The 14,858-nt window shown below is 51.4% G+C and overlaps 3 protein-coding genes across 3 annotated transcripts; 1 reads left to right on the top strand and 2 right to left on the bottom strand.

Annotated features, from left to right (window-relative positions):
- Positions 1 to 522: 522 nt before the first annotated feature.
- GUITHDRAFT_153808 (hypothetical protein) lies at positions 523 to 1,439 on the bottom strand. Its single transcript, XM_005828383.1, has 5 exons — positions 996 to 1,439; positions 902 to 952; positions 806 to 851; positions 664 to 757; positions 523 to 616 (listed from the first exon to the last, which is right to left on the bottom strand). The coding sequence occupies exons 1-5, from the start codon at positions 1,326 to 1,328 to the stop codon at positions 562 to 564; spliced, it is 579 nt and encodes a 192-aa protein (XP_005828440.1). The 5' UTR covers positions 1,329 to 1,439; the 3' UTR covers positions 523 to 561.
- A 3,227-nt stretch (positions 1,440 to 4,666) lies between these two features.
- Positions 4,667 to 11,736, top strand: GUITHDRAFT_141946 (hypothetical protein; the record flags this gene model as incomplete). Its single annotated transcript, XM_005828384.1, has 17 exons — positions 4,667 to 5,758; positions 5,809 to 5,913; positions 5,967 to 6,127; positions 6,181 to 6,278; positions 6,442 to 6,562; positions 6,772 to 6,850; positions 6,901 to 6,964; positions 7,016 to 7,133; positions 7,176 to 7,371; positions 7,520 to 8,568; positions 8,633 to 9,206; positions 9,252 to 9,572; positions 10,022 to 10,711; positions 10,964 to 11,019; positions 11,294 to 11,350; positions 11,399 to 11,543; positions 11,677 to 11,736. 17 exons carry the CDS (start codon positions 4,667 to 4,669, stop codon positions 11,734 to 11,736), a joined length of 4,986 nt encoding a protein of 1,661 aa, XP_005828441.1.
- A 2,151-nt stretch (positions 11,737 to 13,887) lies between these two features.
- Positions 13,888 to 14,255, bottom strand: GUITHDRAFT_74665 (hypothetical protein; the record flags this gene model as incomplete). The annotated part of the gene is made up of 3 exons (XM_005828385.1): positions 13,888 to 13,945; positions 13,990 to 14,076; positions 14,131 to 14,255. Coding segments are annotated over 3 exons (270 nt in total), but the record flags the coding sequence as incomplete, so codon positions are not given.
- Between the last annotated feature and the right edge of the window lie 603 nt (positions 14,256 to 14,858).

Raw genomic sequence — 14,858 nt, forward strand, 5'->3', positions numbered from 1 at the left:
TGAATCTGATGGCAACTTAGGGTCTGTAATGGCACAGAATTTGCAGGGCTTCATCACTCGAATGAACGATGACAAGAACGCGTGAGCCATATGATCTATGGAGACTGCACATGACTTCCGATAACGATCCAACAGTTGCTGGGTAAAGTGGGACAACCAGCCGGAGGAGTGCGGGTGGTACAGGTGTGGCATTTACAGGTCATCGAATTGCACCGAAATTGCGAAGTTTGCTGACCTTCAAGCAATGTGTGCAGCCGATATGCGCTTCAGTCTATCTCTGAGAAGGATCAAATTCGTTCACATGTAAATCTGTGCTTTGCGGATAGGCTATACTGATCTCTAAGATAGCCAGGGGACTACATTCGCACTGGCGGAAACAGCGATGAAGATATCAGGAATAGGTAGTCATGACAAACACGAAACCGTATCCCGTTGACTCTTTCTCAAAAATGCAGAATATCACAGCATCAATCAGAAGAACCAATCTCAGGAGCCGATCTGCTTTTCGGAATTTGGGAATGGATGGGTATTTGAGACTTTACAGTATTTGAGACATCACGATTAGAATTTGTATTTTACCCTTGGATCTTTCTGAATGGCAGCATACACCTGATACCTGTATAAATCGATCAGGAACAAGCAAGCCATTAAAGCAATACATACAATTGATCTGCACTTTCCACTGGTACTCTAATTGTGATGGATCGCCACTTGCCCTTGTCTCGGTACGAATGCGCTAGATCGCTTCTTTTGACTCCTAAACACTTCAGTCATTTTTTAACCAAAATTGATGTGGCGGAAGTACCAACAACATTGCCCACAGAGTCAAGGATGTCTTCAACAAACTCTCCCTGTAACGAGAAATGAGATTCCTGTCATTGGATTACAGTATAAAACAGACCTGCCGATATCCAACAACTTTAATTTGAAAATGGCACGGAAATTCGACCAACTGTCGTTAAATTTCACGTGTGGTCAATCATAGCAAATTAAACCTGCTCAAAGCCTGGAGATGGTTTGTTGCCACTCTCTTCTTCGTCAGACTTCTTCACGGCAAAGTTAACGTTGGAGTCCACAACGGGAGACTCCTTGTCCCTATTCAAGCGCAGATTTCCTGCTGCTCCTATACTTTCAAAGTCAACGATTGTCTTGTTCTCTGGTCTGTCTTGGTCTGAAGACTTGGAAAGGTCTAACTTTACTTGTCCACATCTAAATTTTGCGGTCTGATATTGCAAGTGTGGTCTTGGCTGGTTTCTGTAGAACGTATGTGCGAGGCAACCTGCCGTCTTGAACACACGAAATCCACGAACAGAGCCGATTCCAAGCATTGTGATCACCAACAGAGCTCGTACAGCTGTCGATTGTGCTCTCATGGGCTCCTCTGCTACGATCACTCTCCCTTACTTTCACCACGACAGGAGGCCGTCTCGCATGTGCTCCTTTCCCCTCATACCACCCGGTCCTTTCTGGGCTACAATCTTCTAGAGACTACCCCTGTCCGGCCATGACTCAGTGGCTGCCACTGGGCTTGCCTCGGATGCCGGCCGGGCCGGCCGGCGGCCGGCCTCGGCCCTCGGTGCACTCACAGTTCTAGGCCGCCTAGCAACTGTGCTCGGAGTATGGCATACTCATTGCTTAGTGCACCGCTGAGAGGACATTTTAACTTTTAGTACTAACTGAGAACTGACATGTTCCTCGACTCTCCTGGTTGACGGTCACGTAATGATTTAACTTAGTAAACTTGCGGCTAAGTGACAGACCGCATGACTTGAATTATGACGGAATACAAGTTTGTTAGACTTGTACTAGTCCAAAGTCACGCAGATATCACATCGACCTTAGTTGTAACAAGACAGTTTTTGCTCAAGACCGAGTTTAATGTACACAAAACCAGAATTGAGGAGCACATGAGAGATAGACTGTATGCTAGGATGTGAAACCCCAGCATCCAGACATGAGAGGACCTTAGCAAGACGGCTAGGAAAGCCCCCTCTTCGTCCACACACGCTACATTGGCCGCCTCGCAAACACGTAAGTCGTCTTGGTTTACAGGAGAGTTTTTGTTAACTCGGCGCTATCTGACTGGCACGGCTGGCATACGTTCCATCCTCCCCCCGACTTCCTGGAATCGTACATCGGACGTCAGAAAGTCACGCAAACAAGAATGTCAGCAGATCCAAGTCAAGATACGATGATACAACGTCAAGTTCACAGTCATGCTGAGTGGGCAATAACCATTCAAGGATTGTCCATTCTGAAGAAGATTTTCATGCAGGGCTATTAGATGTGCAGTGCAGAGATAAGGGAGATGCCTGGCGAGCTGATGCAAGGACGAGAGAAGGAGGATAAGATAAGAGAGTCTGAGGAGAGAACTTCGGAGTTCAGATAAGAGAGAGAGAGAGAGAGAGAGCGTGCCCGCCGGCATTTGAAGACCAAAAGATAAATTTTTGAACCGTAAAGAACTTGTGACCAGAGATTGCTGCCGCGAGATTGGAACATCCGTTTCAAGGCATTTGAAGATTGTTGTGCAGTTGTACCTTGTTCGCCGATCCAGAAGTAGCTCCAGTTATGCATGCCACAGCCTAGCTCCATGACATGAAACTTCCGCCAGATCTCCTGGTAGTTCCATTTGATCCTACTCAAAGATCAAGAAAAATAAGAATCGAATCAGCTTCAAGTGCGTTTCCACACGGTTAAGCAGATATTCGACCGACCAATCTGGCTGGGGAAAGGCTTGTTTTTCCTATTCGAAGATCAATCAAACAAATTGAGGCTGAGATGAGAGGCCTAAACAACTTGCGGCTAGAAAGAGAGCCTGATTGAAGGGAGGAGTCATCCGAATGTGTAAAGCTTGATAGAATTGCATGAATTTTCAACAGCAACGGGAAAACAATACCAAGAAAGAAAAAACTCCAGTAAACAATTCAACTAACCAAATATAAGATCAACATGATTGAGCATGTAATCGACGAACCGTTCCGAGTACCGTTGCCAATGATGGAACGTATGCCAGCCGTGCCAGTCAGATAGCGCCGAGTTAACAAAAACTCTCCTGTAAACCAAGACGACTTACGTGTCGAGGCGGCCGATGTAGCCGGCGTGTGGGACGAAGAGGGGGCTTTCCTAGCCGTCTTGCTAAGGTCCTCTCACTCCTCAATTCTGGTTTTGTGTGCATTAAACTTGGTCTTGAGCAAAAACTGTCTTGTTACAAAAGGTCGATGTGATATCTGCGTGACTTTGGACTAGTACAAGTCTAACAAACTTGTATTCCGTCGGTTATGAGCCTCGATTACATGCTCAATCATGTTGATCTTATGTTTGGTTAGTTGAATTGTTTACTGGAGTTTTTTCTTTCTTGGTATCGTTTCGTTGCTGTTGAAAATTCATGCAATTCTATCAAGCCTTACACATTCGGATGACTCCTCTCTTCAATCAGGCTCTCTCTCTAGCCGCAAGTTGTTTACTAGTTAGGCCTCTCATCTCAGCCTCAATTTGTTTGATTGATCTTCGAATAGGAAAAACAAGCCTTCCCCAGGCCAGATTGGTCGGTCGAATATCTGACTCGAACTGTGGAAACACACTTGAAGCTGATTCGATTCATATTTTCTTGATCTTTGAGTAGGATCAAATGGAACTACCAGGAGATCTGGCGGAAGTTTCATGTCATGGAGCTAGGCTGTGGCATGCATAACTGGAGCTACTTCTGGATCGGCGAACAAGGTACAACTGCACAACAATCTTCAAATGCCTTGAAACGGATGTTCCAATCTCGCGGCAGCAATCTCTGGTCACAAGTTCTTTACGGTTCAAAAATTTATCTTTTGGTCTTCAAATGCCGGCGGGCACGCTCTCTCTCTCTCTCTCTCTCTCTCTCTCTGTTATCTGAAATTCTCTCCTCAGACTCTCTTATCTTATCCTCCTTCTCTCGTCATTGCATCAGCTCGCCAGGCATCTCCCTTATCTCTGCACTGCACATCTAATAGCCCTGCATGAAAATCTTCTTCAGAATGGACAATCTTTGAATGGTTATTGCCTGCTCAGCATAACTGTAAACTTGACGCAGACAGTCTTCTCGTATCTCGACTTGGAACTCTGCTGACATTCTCTTGTTTGTGTGACTTTCTGACGTCCGATGTAACATACTATTTCAGAAACTCGGGGGGAGGATCCCAGAACGTATGCCAGCCGTGCCCGTCAGATAGCGCCGAGTTAACAAAAACTCTCCTGTAAACCAAGACGACTTACGTGTCGAGGCGGCCGATGTAGCGTGTGGGACGAAGAGGGGGCTTTCCTAGCCGTCTTGCTAAGGTCCTCTCATGTCTGGATGCTTGGGTTTCATTAAACTTGGTCTTGAGCAAAAACTGTCTTGTTACAACTAAGGTCGATGTGATATCTGCGTGACTTTGGACTAGTACAAGTCTAACAAACTTGTATTCCGTCAGCCAAGGCTCGTCGGACTCGCCGGTTCAGTGCGTGGTGGCCCGGGCCGGGCCGGCCCGGTCAGCAGTGCGGCGGCGCGGCACAGGCTCCTCTCTAAAAGACTAAAAAACTTCAGATTGACAACCCCCATCAACCTCCGTTGATCATGATCGAGATTTCATGTAAGTAAGGCCGCTGAGAGTTGGGAGCGAAGCATGGCACATGCAGACGTTGCGTTGAAGCGTCAATGATGCGGCTGCTGCTTCTCGCAATCCTGCTCGAAGTCTGTTGGGGGCAAGAAAGCTTCGAGCCCATCAACTTCCCTCCTCAGGACAGGCTGGTGGCGGGAACGCCATTCCTAGTCAAGTACAGGTCAACCTCCACTGGCTACTGCAGGGTTGCTGCTCCTCCTCTCATCGTGGTTTTTGTGCGTCCCATCCTATACATCAGCCCGCCAATTGCTTTTGATCGATCGGGCATAGTCGCCCGCAGTGACATGCAGGGTTGTCAGAACGGGGAGTATCAAGCGCTTGTGACCATCACCATCGCTGCCAACTACAGGCAAGAGGTCTACCTGTATGTCAAGGTCCCAGCCTCCGAGTCTGACCAGCCGATCGCGCTTGACGGAAGTCCCTTCGACCTTGATATCTATCCAGCTCCGGTTCATTGGCCCTCACTGACCATCATCTGCGGCAGAGTGCAGGGCAGCCCCTGGCCTGACAGATGCTCTGACGGCCTTGGGTTCGACCTCACCATGGCAGGGGTGACGATAGAGTTGATGCTGCAGCCGTGCGATCGCTACTACAATCCCATCTTTCAGTGCGTGAACGATTTCCCCCCCTCTCAGAACATCTCCCTTAGTGCCCTGGCCAATCATTCTCGCACCGAGGTTCACCAGCAGCCTTGCGACGGTTTGTGCCCTCACCAGCCCTACAACGAGACGAACGGGACGCTCTGCCACTCCTGTCCGATGCTGACGACCTCCAACATCTCTACTTCTTTGTCGTTTGATGTATTGCAATGTGACCCAACTACCGGAGCCATCCAGGCGTTTTACACGGCAACTCTTACTGGGAGGTACAGTCTGCAACTGTTCTTCAACGGGGTTCCGGTTCCCGAAGTAGAATATTACAGAGATGAAGTCTCTGCAACCCTCGTGGTGATGCCGGGCCTCGTAAATCCGTCGACATACATATCAGGCGGTCAAGATCTAGTCTCTCAGTTTGCAAACTGGACTGGCAACGCAATGGTACAACTGAAAGATCAGTATGGCAATGACAGGCAGCATGGGCTGCTGTATGCATTCCGATTCAACAAATCAGTGAGTTTCTTCAATCAGGTAAATCTTGATGCAACAATTCTACTGCAGAGGTTCATTCTTGCACTCAGGACCCTTCCTACATAGCGCTCAATAACAACGTGTCCCCCGACTTGCTCTGCCGTCTCATGACGTCCGCAGGATGCAATCTGCTTGCCGTCAGGGAGAGCATGCAGGTACAGAGCAGAGCAGGTGTGATGCTACATGGCTCTTCTCATGTCACTATCAGCGGAAATATCTCGGTGAAGGAGTCACAGCTGGCATTGCTGCTGGGACATCCCAGGACCTTGATGCCCTGGTGACCCTCATCAAGTCGATTCCTCGGCAAGGGACTTGGATTTCTCCAGCTGCGATCGGAACGTCTGTGGTGAAGGATATGACCGATGGAAGGTCCCTAGTTTCATAGCCCCTATCGGTTGTCAGTTGATGGCTTTGACTCGCAGGTTTTTAGTCGCGTTCACGTTCCGGCAACCCGGCATATACAAGCTAGCGCTCTACACTCTTGGCTGGAGCAATGTTGCTTACGATACAGCAAATCTTGGTAAAGAATGATACCACCATGTTTGTCGCACATGACAGGTCACACAGACAACCCTGTACAAGGATCACCGTGGAACATTTTGATCGTCAACCCAACGTGACCCTTCTACCGATCGCCTTGATTGACCCTGTCTCACTCAGATATTGTAGCTGGGTCGTTGAAGGAAGTGTAAATGAGAAAGGGAGGGAAATAGTCAACCTGGCAAGATTTTGCATCAACACTTCACTCCCGGAGTTGACGGTGTGGATCAAGACCATGAAGTTGTGGTTGACAAGGATGCGCAGGTGGTTCAGTGTCAATCACAACAATCGAGTGAAGTGAGGGAGAAAATCTCATGATGAGAAGGAGTAAAAGTCACTCTCCAGTGACTGATGAGTTCTACAGGTTTATGGGGCCATCGCATCTCGCGCAAATGATGGAAACAACCTGACGCAATTCAGGCGACAGACTCGTCGTGTTGTTTTGATGGAATTGTTTGATGTTTGTTCATCAGCTCTCGATCATGCATTCAAACGAGTGCCGATGGGTCGTCGGATCCCTTCTGGTTGGTCGACCTGCAGATGATCCGTGAGGTTCCTTCCGTTCGTTCCGCTTCTTCTTGTCGTTGATCGATGAAATGCAGGTCCGCTTCCTCCGAGTCTTCAATCGTCATGACGATGATTCGTATTACTCCACTCTGCTCGATGGTGGACCAGATTTTTGCTCTTGCTCACTCCTCTCACTTGATCCTTCGACAGGCTTTAGTGTTCACGTCGGTGACAAGGGAACCGCTCTCGATCCTGCCTGCGCCACGAACGTGACCGTGGAAAGGGACACAGCAGCGTATCTCGTCATCCCTTGTCATGTCTCTGGAAGGTGAAGTGTGAGGAGCCTTGGTTGCGACTGACTTTCTCGAAGGTACGTCAGCGTCAGACTACCAGGGCCCCGCAAGGTCCTCACCATCTGCGAGGTGGAGGTGATGGGGATGGCTGGACGAAAAGTCTCTGCCGACGCAACCAAGGGCACAGCTCTCTTTGCTGCTGGACAGCGCCAGTGGATTTCCCTCCGCGTCATGTGGCCGCAGATCCTTATGTACTCGCAGAAATGCCCCGATGTGAGCTTCTGCTGCTCCTGCTCCTGCTCCTGCTCCTGCTCCTGCTCCTGTTGCTCCTACTTCTGCTCCTGCTCCTTAGCCCCCTCCCCCCCCCCCCCCACCCCTCGATACCTCAGTTGAGGTCTGACGTCGTATTCTCTGCATACAGGAGGTGCCCAATGCCTACTTGAATCCGTGGAGTCTGCCGGAATCCTCTTTCCCCTCCACCTTCCTCACAGGCCTGCAGGAGAACAGCTTGTGCTTGAATCGCACGAGTTGCCCTCCAGGACCGCCGCTCCCTGCTGTCTCCGTACAATATTCGGCATGCCGGCGAGGTCAGATCCTGCTCAACGCGATGCCGACGATCTCAGGACAGTACGCTTTCATAGTGGACGTGGGAGGAAGCATCGGAACCATAAGAGGAAGCCCCTGGAGCATGCTCGTCGTCGGAGGAAAGTCCGTCGCCTCCATGGCCACCATCACGTGGGAGGATCTGACGGGAACAGGATCGATCGCTCTACTTGCAAGCAGCCTGACGCTGCAGGCACGAGACGCCTTCGGCAACCCCAACGCGGAGTGCGCGAGAGGAGTGGAGGGAAACTTGACGTATCTGCCCCTCGATTCCTCCCAGCGCCTCGAGTACGGGGGCAAGTCTGTACTCAACATGCTCGACTCCTCTCCTACCTTCTGGCCCTTCTCCCAGTATCCCGTCCCAGAGGCGAGCCCTTGGCTGCTCCTTGAGGTCGGTCAGTGCGAGATGGGAAGGACCTCTCTCTCCTTCCTGGCCACCATCTCGGGCTACTATCGCATCCACACCAGCATCAACGGGACTCAAGTGCGCGGCAGCGGTCAGCGCATCGAAGTCTTCCCGCTCTACATCAACCTGACGGTGGGGGTAAACTCAGCAAGCAATGCCGTGCGGGCCTTCTCTCCTCATGGACGGTGGAGTTACTACCGGCTCCTGATCCCCCCGGGGACCATGGGCTTCCAAGTGAAGTCGACGCGGCTGGTGGACAGCAGGATGCAAGGAGGGGAACCTTGGCTCTTCCTGCAGCAAGGCTCACCCCCCACCCAGCCCCGTGGGCCTTACACGGGGGTACCGAGCGCGATGCTGTCCTCACAAGCTTGCTTCACCTGCAGAGTCAGCGTCCTCCTCCCTCAGTCTCCCTCCGACGAGAGCCGCGCAGGGATGCGGCGAAGCTCAACAGCTGTCGGCAGGTACTGCATGCTCCTCCCTCCTTGCTCGTAACCCACCTGCTCTTGTCTCACTTCCTCCTGCCAGCCTCGTGGGCGATTGGTTCGTCGGAGTCTTCGGCGCGCATGCTGCTGTCACGTACGACCTCACCTCCTTCATCTACCCCAAGGTCAGCTTGCAGCATGCAGTCAGTCACCGCGGGCAGCTGGAGGAGGCAGGGCAATGGTACCTATTCGACTTTGACTTGGGCTCGGGCCTTCTGCTTGAGGGATACCAGTCAGCTCAAGTCGTCGGCTTCTCCTGCAGAGTGTCGCGCACAAACGGGAGGGGAAGGCTGGACGCGGCGATCCAGAGAGCTGCTGAGGGATATCCCAACCTGCAGGACCAGACGCTGCAGTCGACTATCGCCCAACGATCGTGCGTTGACTGCGTCATGAGCTACCCCCTGGCAGAGGCGATGCCTCCCAGCGACTGGCAGTGGAAAATGGCAGTGATGTCAGTGGAGGAAGGAGTCTCCTTTGCTGCCACCTGCACCGCTCAGATGTTGAGGACTCTGCAGTGGGGAGAGCAAGGGCTCCAGCGAGGCTACGTGGGTTATCGATCGCTCGACCATGTCGCTGTCTACTTCGATCAGAGCCTGTTCTCAGGTTTCAGGGTCCAGGTAACGCCCAGCTCTTGCATGACGAGAGGCTGATGGCGGGAGCAGGTGATCCCTTCGTCCGGGGCAGCAGACATTCGTTCCCTGCTGATGAAGGCTCGCATGGCAGTGAGGAAAGAAGAAACGTTCTTTCCGGGCACAAACTGCGTCAACTGCAGGACTGTAGTGCAGAGCAGCACAAACCTGACAGACTTGTGGTACCTGACAGTGTACGGAGGGGAGACAGGAGGATACTACAGCATCTCCGCTCTCCTCATGATAACTTGCCCCAACGCGTGTAGCGGCAACGGAGTGTGCAGGAGGAAGTCGACGTATTACTGTCTATGCCAGCCAGGCTATGAAGGAGTCGACTGCTCCCTTCCTAGCCCCGTGAGATCATCCCTGCTGCTGCTGCTGCTGCTGCTGCTGCTGCTGCTGCTGCTGCTGCTGCTGCTGCTGCTGCTGCTGCTGCTGCTGCTGCTGCTGCTGCTGCTGCTGCTGCTGCTGCTGCTGCTGCTGCTGCTGCTGCTGCTGCTGCTGCTGCTGCTGCTGCTGCTGCTGCTGCTGCTGCTGCTGCTGCTGCTGCTGCTGCTGCTGCTGCTGCTGCTGCTGCTGCTGCTGCTGCTGCTGCTGCTGCTGCTGCTGCTGCTGCTGCTGCTGCTGCTGCTGCTGCTGCTGCTGCTGCTGCTGCTGCTGCTGCTGCTGCTGCTGCTGCTGCTGCTGCTGCTGCTGCTGCTGCTGCTTCTGCTCACTTACTCTCTTGCCAGGGAAAGATCTCAGCTTGGTTTCCCTTCTTCAACGACACTCTCGATCGCTCCAACAACTCGCTGCGGCTGCAGGAGCGACTCTCACTGTCCTCCCTTGGCGTCAGTCCCTCCATCTACCTCAACTCTCAAGACTGCGGCTCCTCCATCAGCATCCACTGTGTCAACGGGCAGGAGCGGTCAATCCTGCTCAACGGCGGGTTCCTCCAGTCGCTCGGCAAGCCTCGGTCGCGCCTCAACTGTGTAGCAGGCGACAGGATAGAAGAGGTGAGACTGGAGGCTTCAGGTCAGCCTCTCCCGCCCTCTGCTGGGGTTCCAATCTGCCAGTCCTACGAGTGGGGCAGCGACTTTGCGGTCATGGTGTGGGTGTACGCGGATCGGACGAAGCCAGGGAACAACAGCGGAATCACGTTGGGCTCGCGCCTGTGGACGGCGACGATCTCGCCGGAGAACGACGAGGCAGCATGGAGCTTCATGCTTTCACTGCAGGGCCACCCGTCCGACGCCGTTGACGGCTACCTGGTCAACTTCGTGGTGAATGAGGGAGACAGCAGGACTAACTTGCGCATCGCCTCTGCACGCGACCTCGACTCGTTCCCTTCTCGCGGCGCCCCCGCGCCCTCGTGGGAGCCAACGCTGAGCATGCAGACTTGGTATCACCTGACGGGAGTGTACGCGCACGATCGCATCCAACTCTTCATCAACGGGGAGCTGATAGCAGAGCAGCGAAGAAATTTCACAAAGATGAGGCACGTCAAAGACTCGGTAGCCCTCCCCTCCCTCCTCCATCGATTCTCTTCCGCTTCCTCCTCCTTCCACCCGTTTCCTTCTCTCTTTGCCCCCTCTCCTCGTCTCCCCCATGTCCGATGCTTCCTTTGCAACCCCTTCTATCGAACTGCTTGCTTTGATGATGATGATGATGATGATGATGATGATGGGGATGATGATGATGGGGATGATGATGATGATGATGATGATTGCTTTCTCCACCTTCCCCCTTAAGACGATCACTATCAGGTGCTACACATCGGGCATGACAGCCGATATCCTATAAAACGCACGTCTATTCTACGGTACCTGCCGACTCTCATGATGATGATGATGATGATGATGATGATGATGATGATGATGATGATGATGATGATGATGATGATGGGGATGATGATGATGGGGATGATGATAGGGATAATGATGATGATGGGTCGATGATGGGGATGATGTTGGGGATGATGATGATGATTGGGGTGGTGGTGGTGGTGGTGGTGGTGGTGGAGATGATGATGTCATGGCAGGGAAGATGAAAGATCTGAGGATTTTACGTTATGCTCCAACACCCGAGGAAATCAGACTGGTAGTCACAGGAAACCTGAGATATGCATTCCAGTCGATCATCCCCATCACAAGGTGGTAGACTCTCGTTGCTAGCAGAACATGCTGATGATTTCCTGTCAGTCAAACAGCTATCTCTCACGAGCATCATCACAACAAGGGTTCTGTTGCTGCTCCCCTCAGCGCATCTCAGTGGGACGACGGGACTTTGCTTCCCGACACTATCAACCATGCAGATGCCTGCTCCGCAGCTCGAGCCCCCAACGAGGTCTCCCGCTCTCCATCTGCTCCGCTCTTTCCAATTACCATCCTTTCTTCCATCCCCTTGCTCTGTTGTCCTTGTCCTCCTCCTCTTCCTCCTCCTCTTCGTCCTTGACTTCCTTTGTTTCTTCGTTCTCCAGCACTGGGATGAAGTGAGCGGGACAGATGCAGACAAGAAAAAGTTCATCGCATGTCGGTAGAAGCCTGCTCCCCTTCCCCTTTCCCCTTACCCTTCCTCCCTTCCCTTCCCTTCCCTTCCCTTCCCTCCTTCTCTTCTTTCTAACCCATCTCCGCCTCTTCAAGGTTTTGGGGTCAGACAAGTTGGGTACAGCAGCGAGCTCCTGACCCTCCTTTCTTCAACTTTCAGGTTTCTCTCCTCCTTTCTCTTCACCTCCGCATCCTCTCCTCTTCTGTCTTTACTTCCCTGATATTCGTTTGCCGTGCTGCCATCAATCCACCTATCCACTACCCTCTTGCCTTCTCTCCTCTCCTCTCCTCTCCTCTCCTCTCCTCTCCTCTCCTCTGCTCTCCTCTTGCCTTCTCTCCCCTCCTCTCTCCTCTCCTCTGCTCTCTCTTCTCATATCTTCTCTTGCCTTGCTTCTCTTGCCTTGCTTCTGTTCTTTACAACTCCGGGCTCTCTTAACACACTTACCTCCAGTCGTCATCGCGAAAGTTTGGCATCGGTGATCAAAACCTTCAAGATATTGTGGGTTTGTTGACAATTTTTCAGGCATCATCACGACCATCTTGACGCAGTAAACAGCCGGTCTGCTGTAAAATAATTCCCCGACCTCATATTCTCGTTTTGTAAATTTTGCTTCTCTTTACTTTGAATTCAATGAAGTATGTCTAAACGTCAACTCAAGTGACGCAATCTCAGATGTTGTCAATGGCATTTGAGGGATCGAGACACCAGTTCTTGATCTCTTCGGGTTGAGTTTCGTTTGGAGATTTCGTGAACTCGTTCTTTGATAATCTGTTCAGATACTGAGCGAGATGCTCAATCTAAACAAAATAACACTTACAGTTCTTCAAAGATTGACACATCTTGAAGAGAAGGTGAACCATTGAAATCTATGGAGGTCGAGATTAAGTGTTTTTCCTATGATCATATCAACAAAGGTAACAAACCTTCCAGCTCGGTTTCTCGTTCTCCCTTCATTTGCAAGATCCAAGAATACAACCTGCGAACAAGTGCTGCCAACAATCGTTACCACCAACATCAAGATCATCATTCCCATCATCACGTCCACATCATCATCATTATCCCCATCATCATCATCATCATCATCATCATCATCATCATCATCATCATTCTGATCCTGATCCTCATCAAACACGTCCTTCGCATATGAAGACTGAGTCCAAACGTGTTCTACCCGCTCTTTTTCGCTTCTGTATGACGAGGGCAGGGAACTGGAACCCATCCCATTTCCTCATGTCACAATGATAACTCGCCCTGCCGAAAGGGTAAACAGGAGAAGCTCGCAGGGCTGAAGCAGACTTGTGACTTTCACAGAAGATTGGAACTCCGTTCTCGTTGTCGCCGTAGAAAGCTTTTTGATTACATCCTCCCTTCACACCTCAAGTTCAGCAAGTCTTCGTCGCTGGGAAGAGAGCCTCTGAGTGGTACCGGATACATGCAGAGCTCGTCGAAGTTCCAAACACCTCCATTCTGAGCGTCAAGTTCGGTCGATTTCCACTCCTCGAAAGAATCTCGATGGGTTTGACACAAGGCTAAAGGAGATTTGTTTGGAGCTCCTTGAAGGAGAAAGAATTGTCTTGAAGATTCACACCTGCCAGAATTTGTGATATATGATTGACCAACACAATTTATTTCAGCAAAACAAAATCGTCACAACAATGAGCATTCTTCTCCTTATCATTAACATCATCTCTTCCAAGATCAAAAACACGTTCTTAACTATCGTCTTCATCTCCAAAGCCTTCTATCCTCCTCCTCCTCCTCCTCCTCCTCCTCCTCTCCATTATTTTCCTCAATTTCATCGTCATCACTTCAGAACCTTGTATGCATCTGATCTTCTTCATCCTCTTCTCTCAATTCCTCTGAATCCACAGTCGAGCTGACAGGACAGTCAGACGCGCCAGCACAGAGCGGCAAACACACTTCAACTCAACTCGTGGAACAGAAACTAGAGATACCGAAGTCACAGCTTTCTGTTCCATGTCATAATTGCAAACTCAACCATCACACTGAACCTCACTGCAGTTAGCAACACGGCAACGGGTGCCCTTGATAGCCAGATGATGCATCGCCCGGTGTTGAGAGCAGAAAACAACCTTCTTTCCACCTTGAAGATCATCTCACACGAGCTCTTGAGAAGTCATCATCAACCTTTGAAGCTCTGATAGGAAGGTTGCTTGTCGCAGCCCTCCTCGTTGCACTTCCTTTCATCTCGATTACAGCATTGTCAAACCAGAGAGTTTTCAACCTGCTCCTCAGGTCTCTGTGGGTTATATCCTTGTGCTGCACACAATACATTCGATAGTCGTCCAAGCTTCCGAACGTTCCTGTACTCCTACAAGGCGGTCAAGACAGTCTCGTGAGTAGAGCTCAAGTCGGCAATACGTACCTGCACCCATCGACGCAGCATTTCTTCTTCTTCTTATTCACACTCCCTGCCGGAGCATGCCCGGCGCAAAACTCGGGTTTCCTGGCGTCTGGGCTGCCGTAGGACGGCCATCGTAAGCAGGACTGCAGCTCACCTGAGGCAAGTCAGCCGGGCACCTGAGCTGCGAGAGAACCTGTCTCATTGTTGTAGGACTGGAAGTGACAGAGTTGCGCTGGGGATCTTGAAGGTACACTCCCGCCAGGACGATGGACGGCGCAGTAGTAGGAAGGAGCCGGGTGCCCATTGGGCAATGAGTGGATGGACTTGAAAGTTGCTCTCTTCTTGCAGCCAGGCTCCTGGCAGAAGCTCTTCCTGTTGCCCCTGCCTAGGTCAGTGCTGATCTCTGCCCTGAGTGACGCTTGCCCGCTGGGGATCAGGAAGTTCATGAAAGCAAGGCAGAGGACGATGAGGCCTCTGCGCATGTGTCGTGCTACCAAGTCTTACATCACAAGAGGGAGCAGACGACGAGCCCTGAGCAGGGAGCGACGAACAGTGATGCGCGCATGGTCGACGGGAAGGAGAATGCTATGGAGGAGCAAGCGATGTAGGGGAAGATCAAAGTTTGGACTGGTAGTAGTAGACAGGATGAAGAGGAGAAGGAGCAAAAAGGGGAGGAGGAGGAGGAGGAGGAGGAGGAGGAGGAGGAGGATGAGGATGATGATGATGATGATGATGATGATGAGGAGAGG

The sequence above is a fragment of the Guillardia theta genome (genome assembly GCF_000315625.1).
Source record: "Guillardia theta CCMP2712 unplaced genomic scaffold GUITHscaffold_59, whole genome shotgun sequence".
Classification (NCBI taxonomy): domain Eukaryota; class Cryptophyceae; order Pyrenomonadales; family Geminigeraceae; genus Guillardia; species Guillardia theta.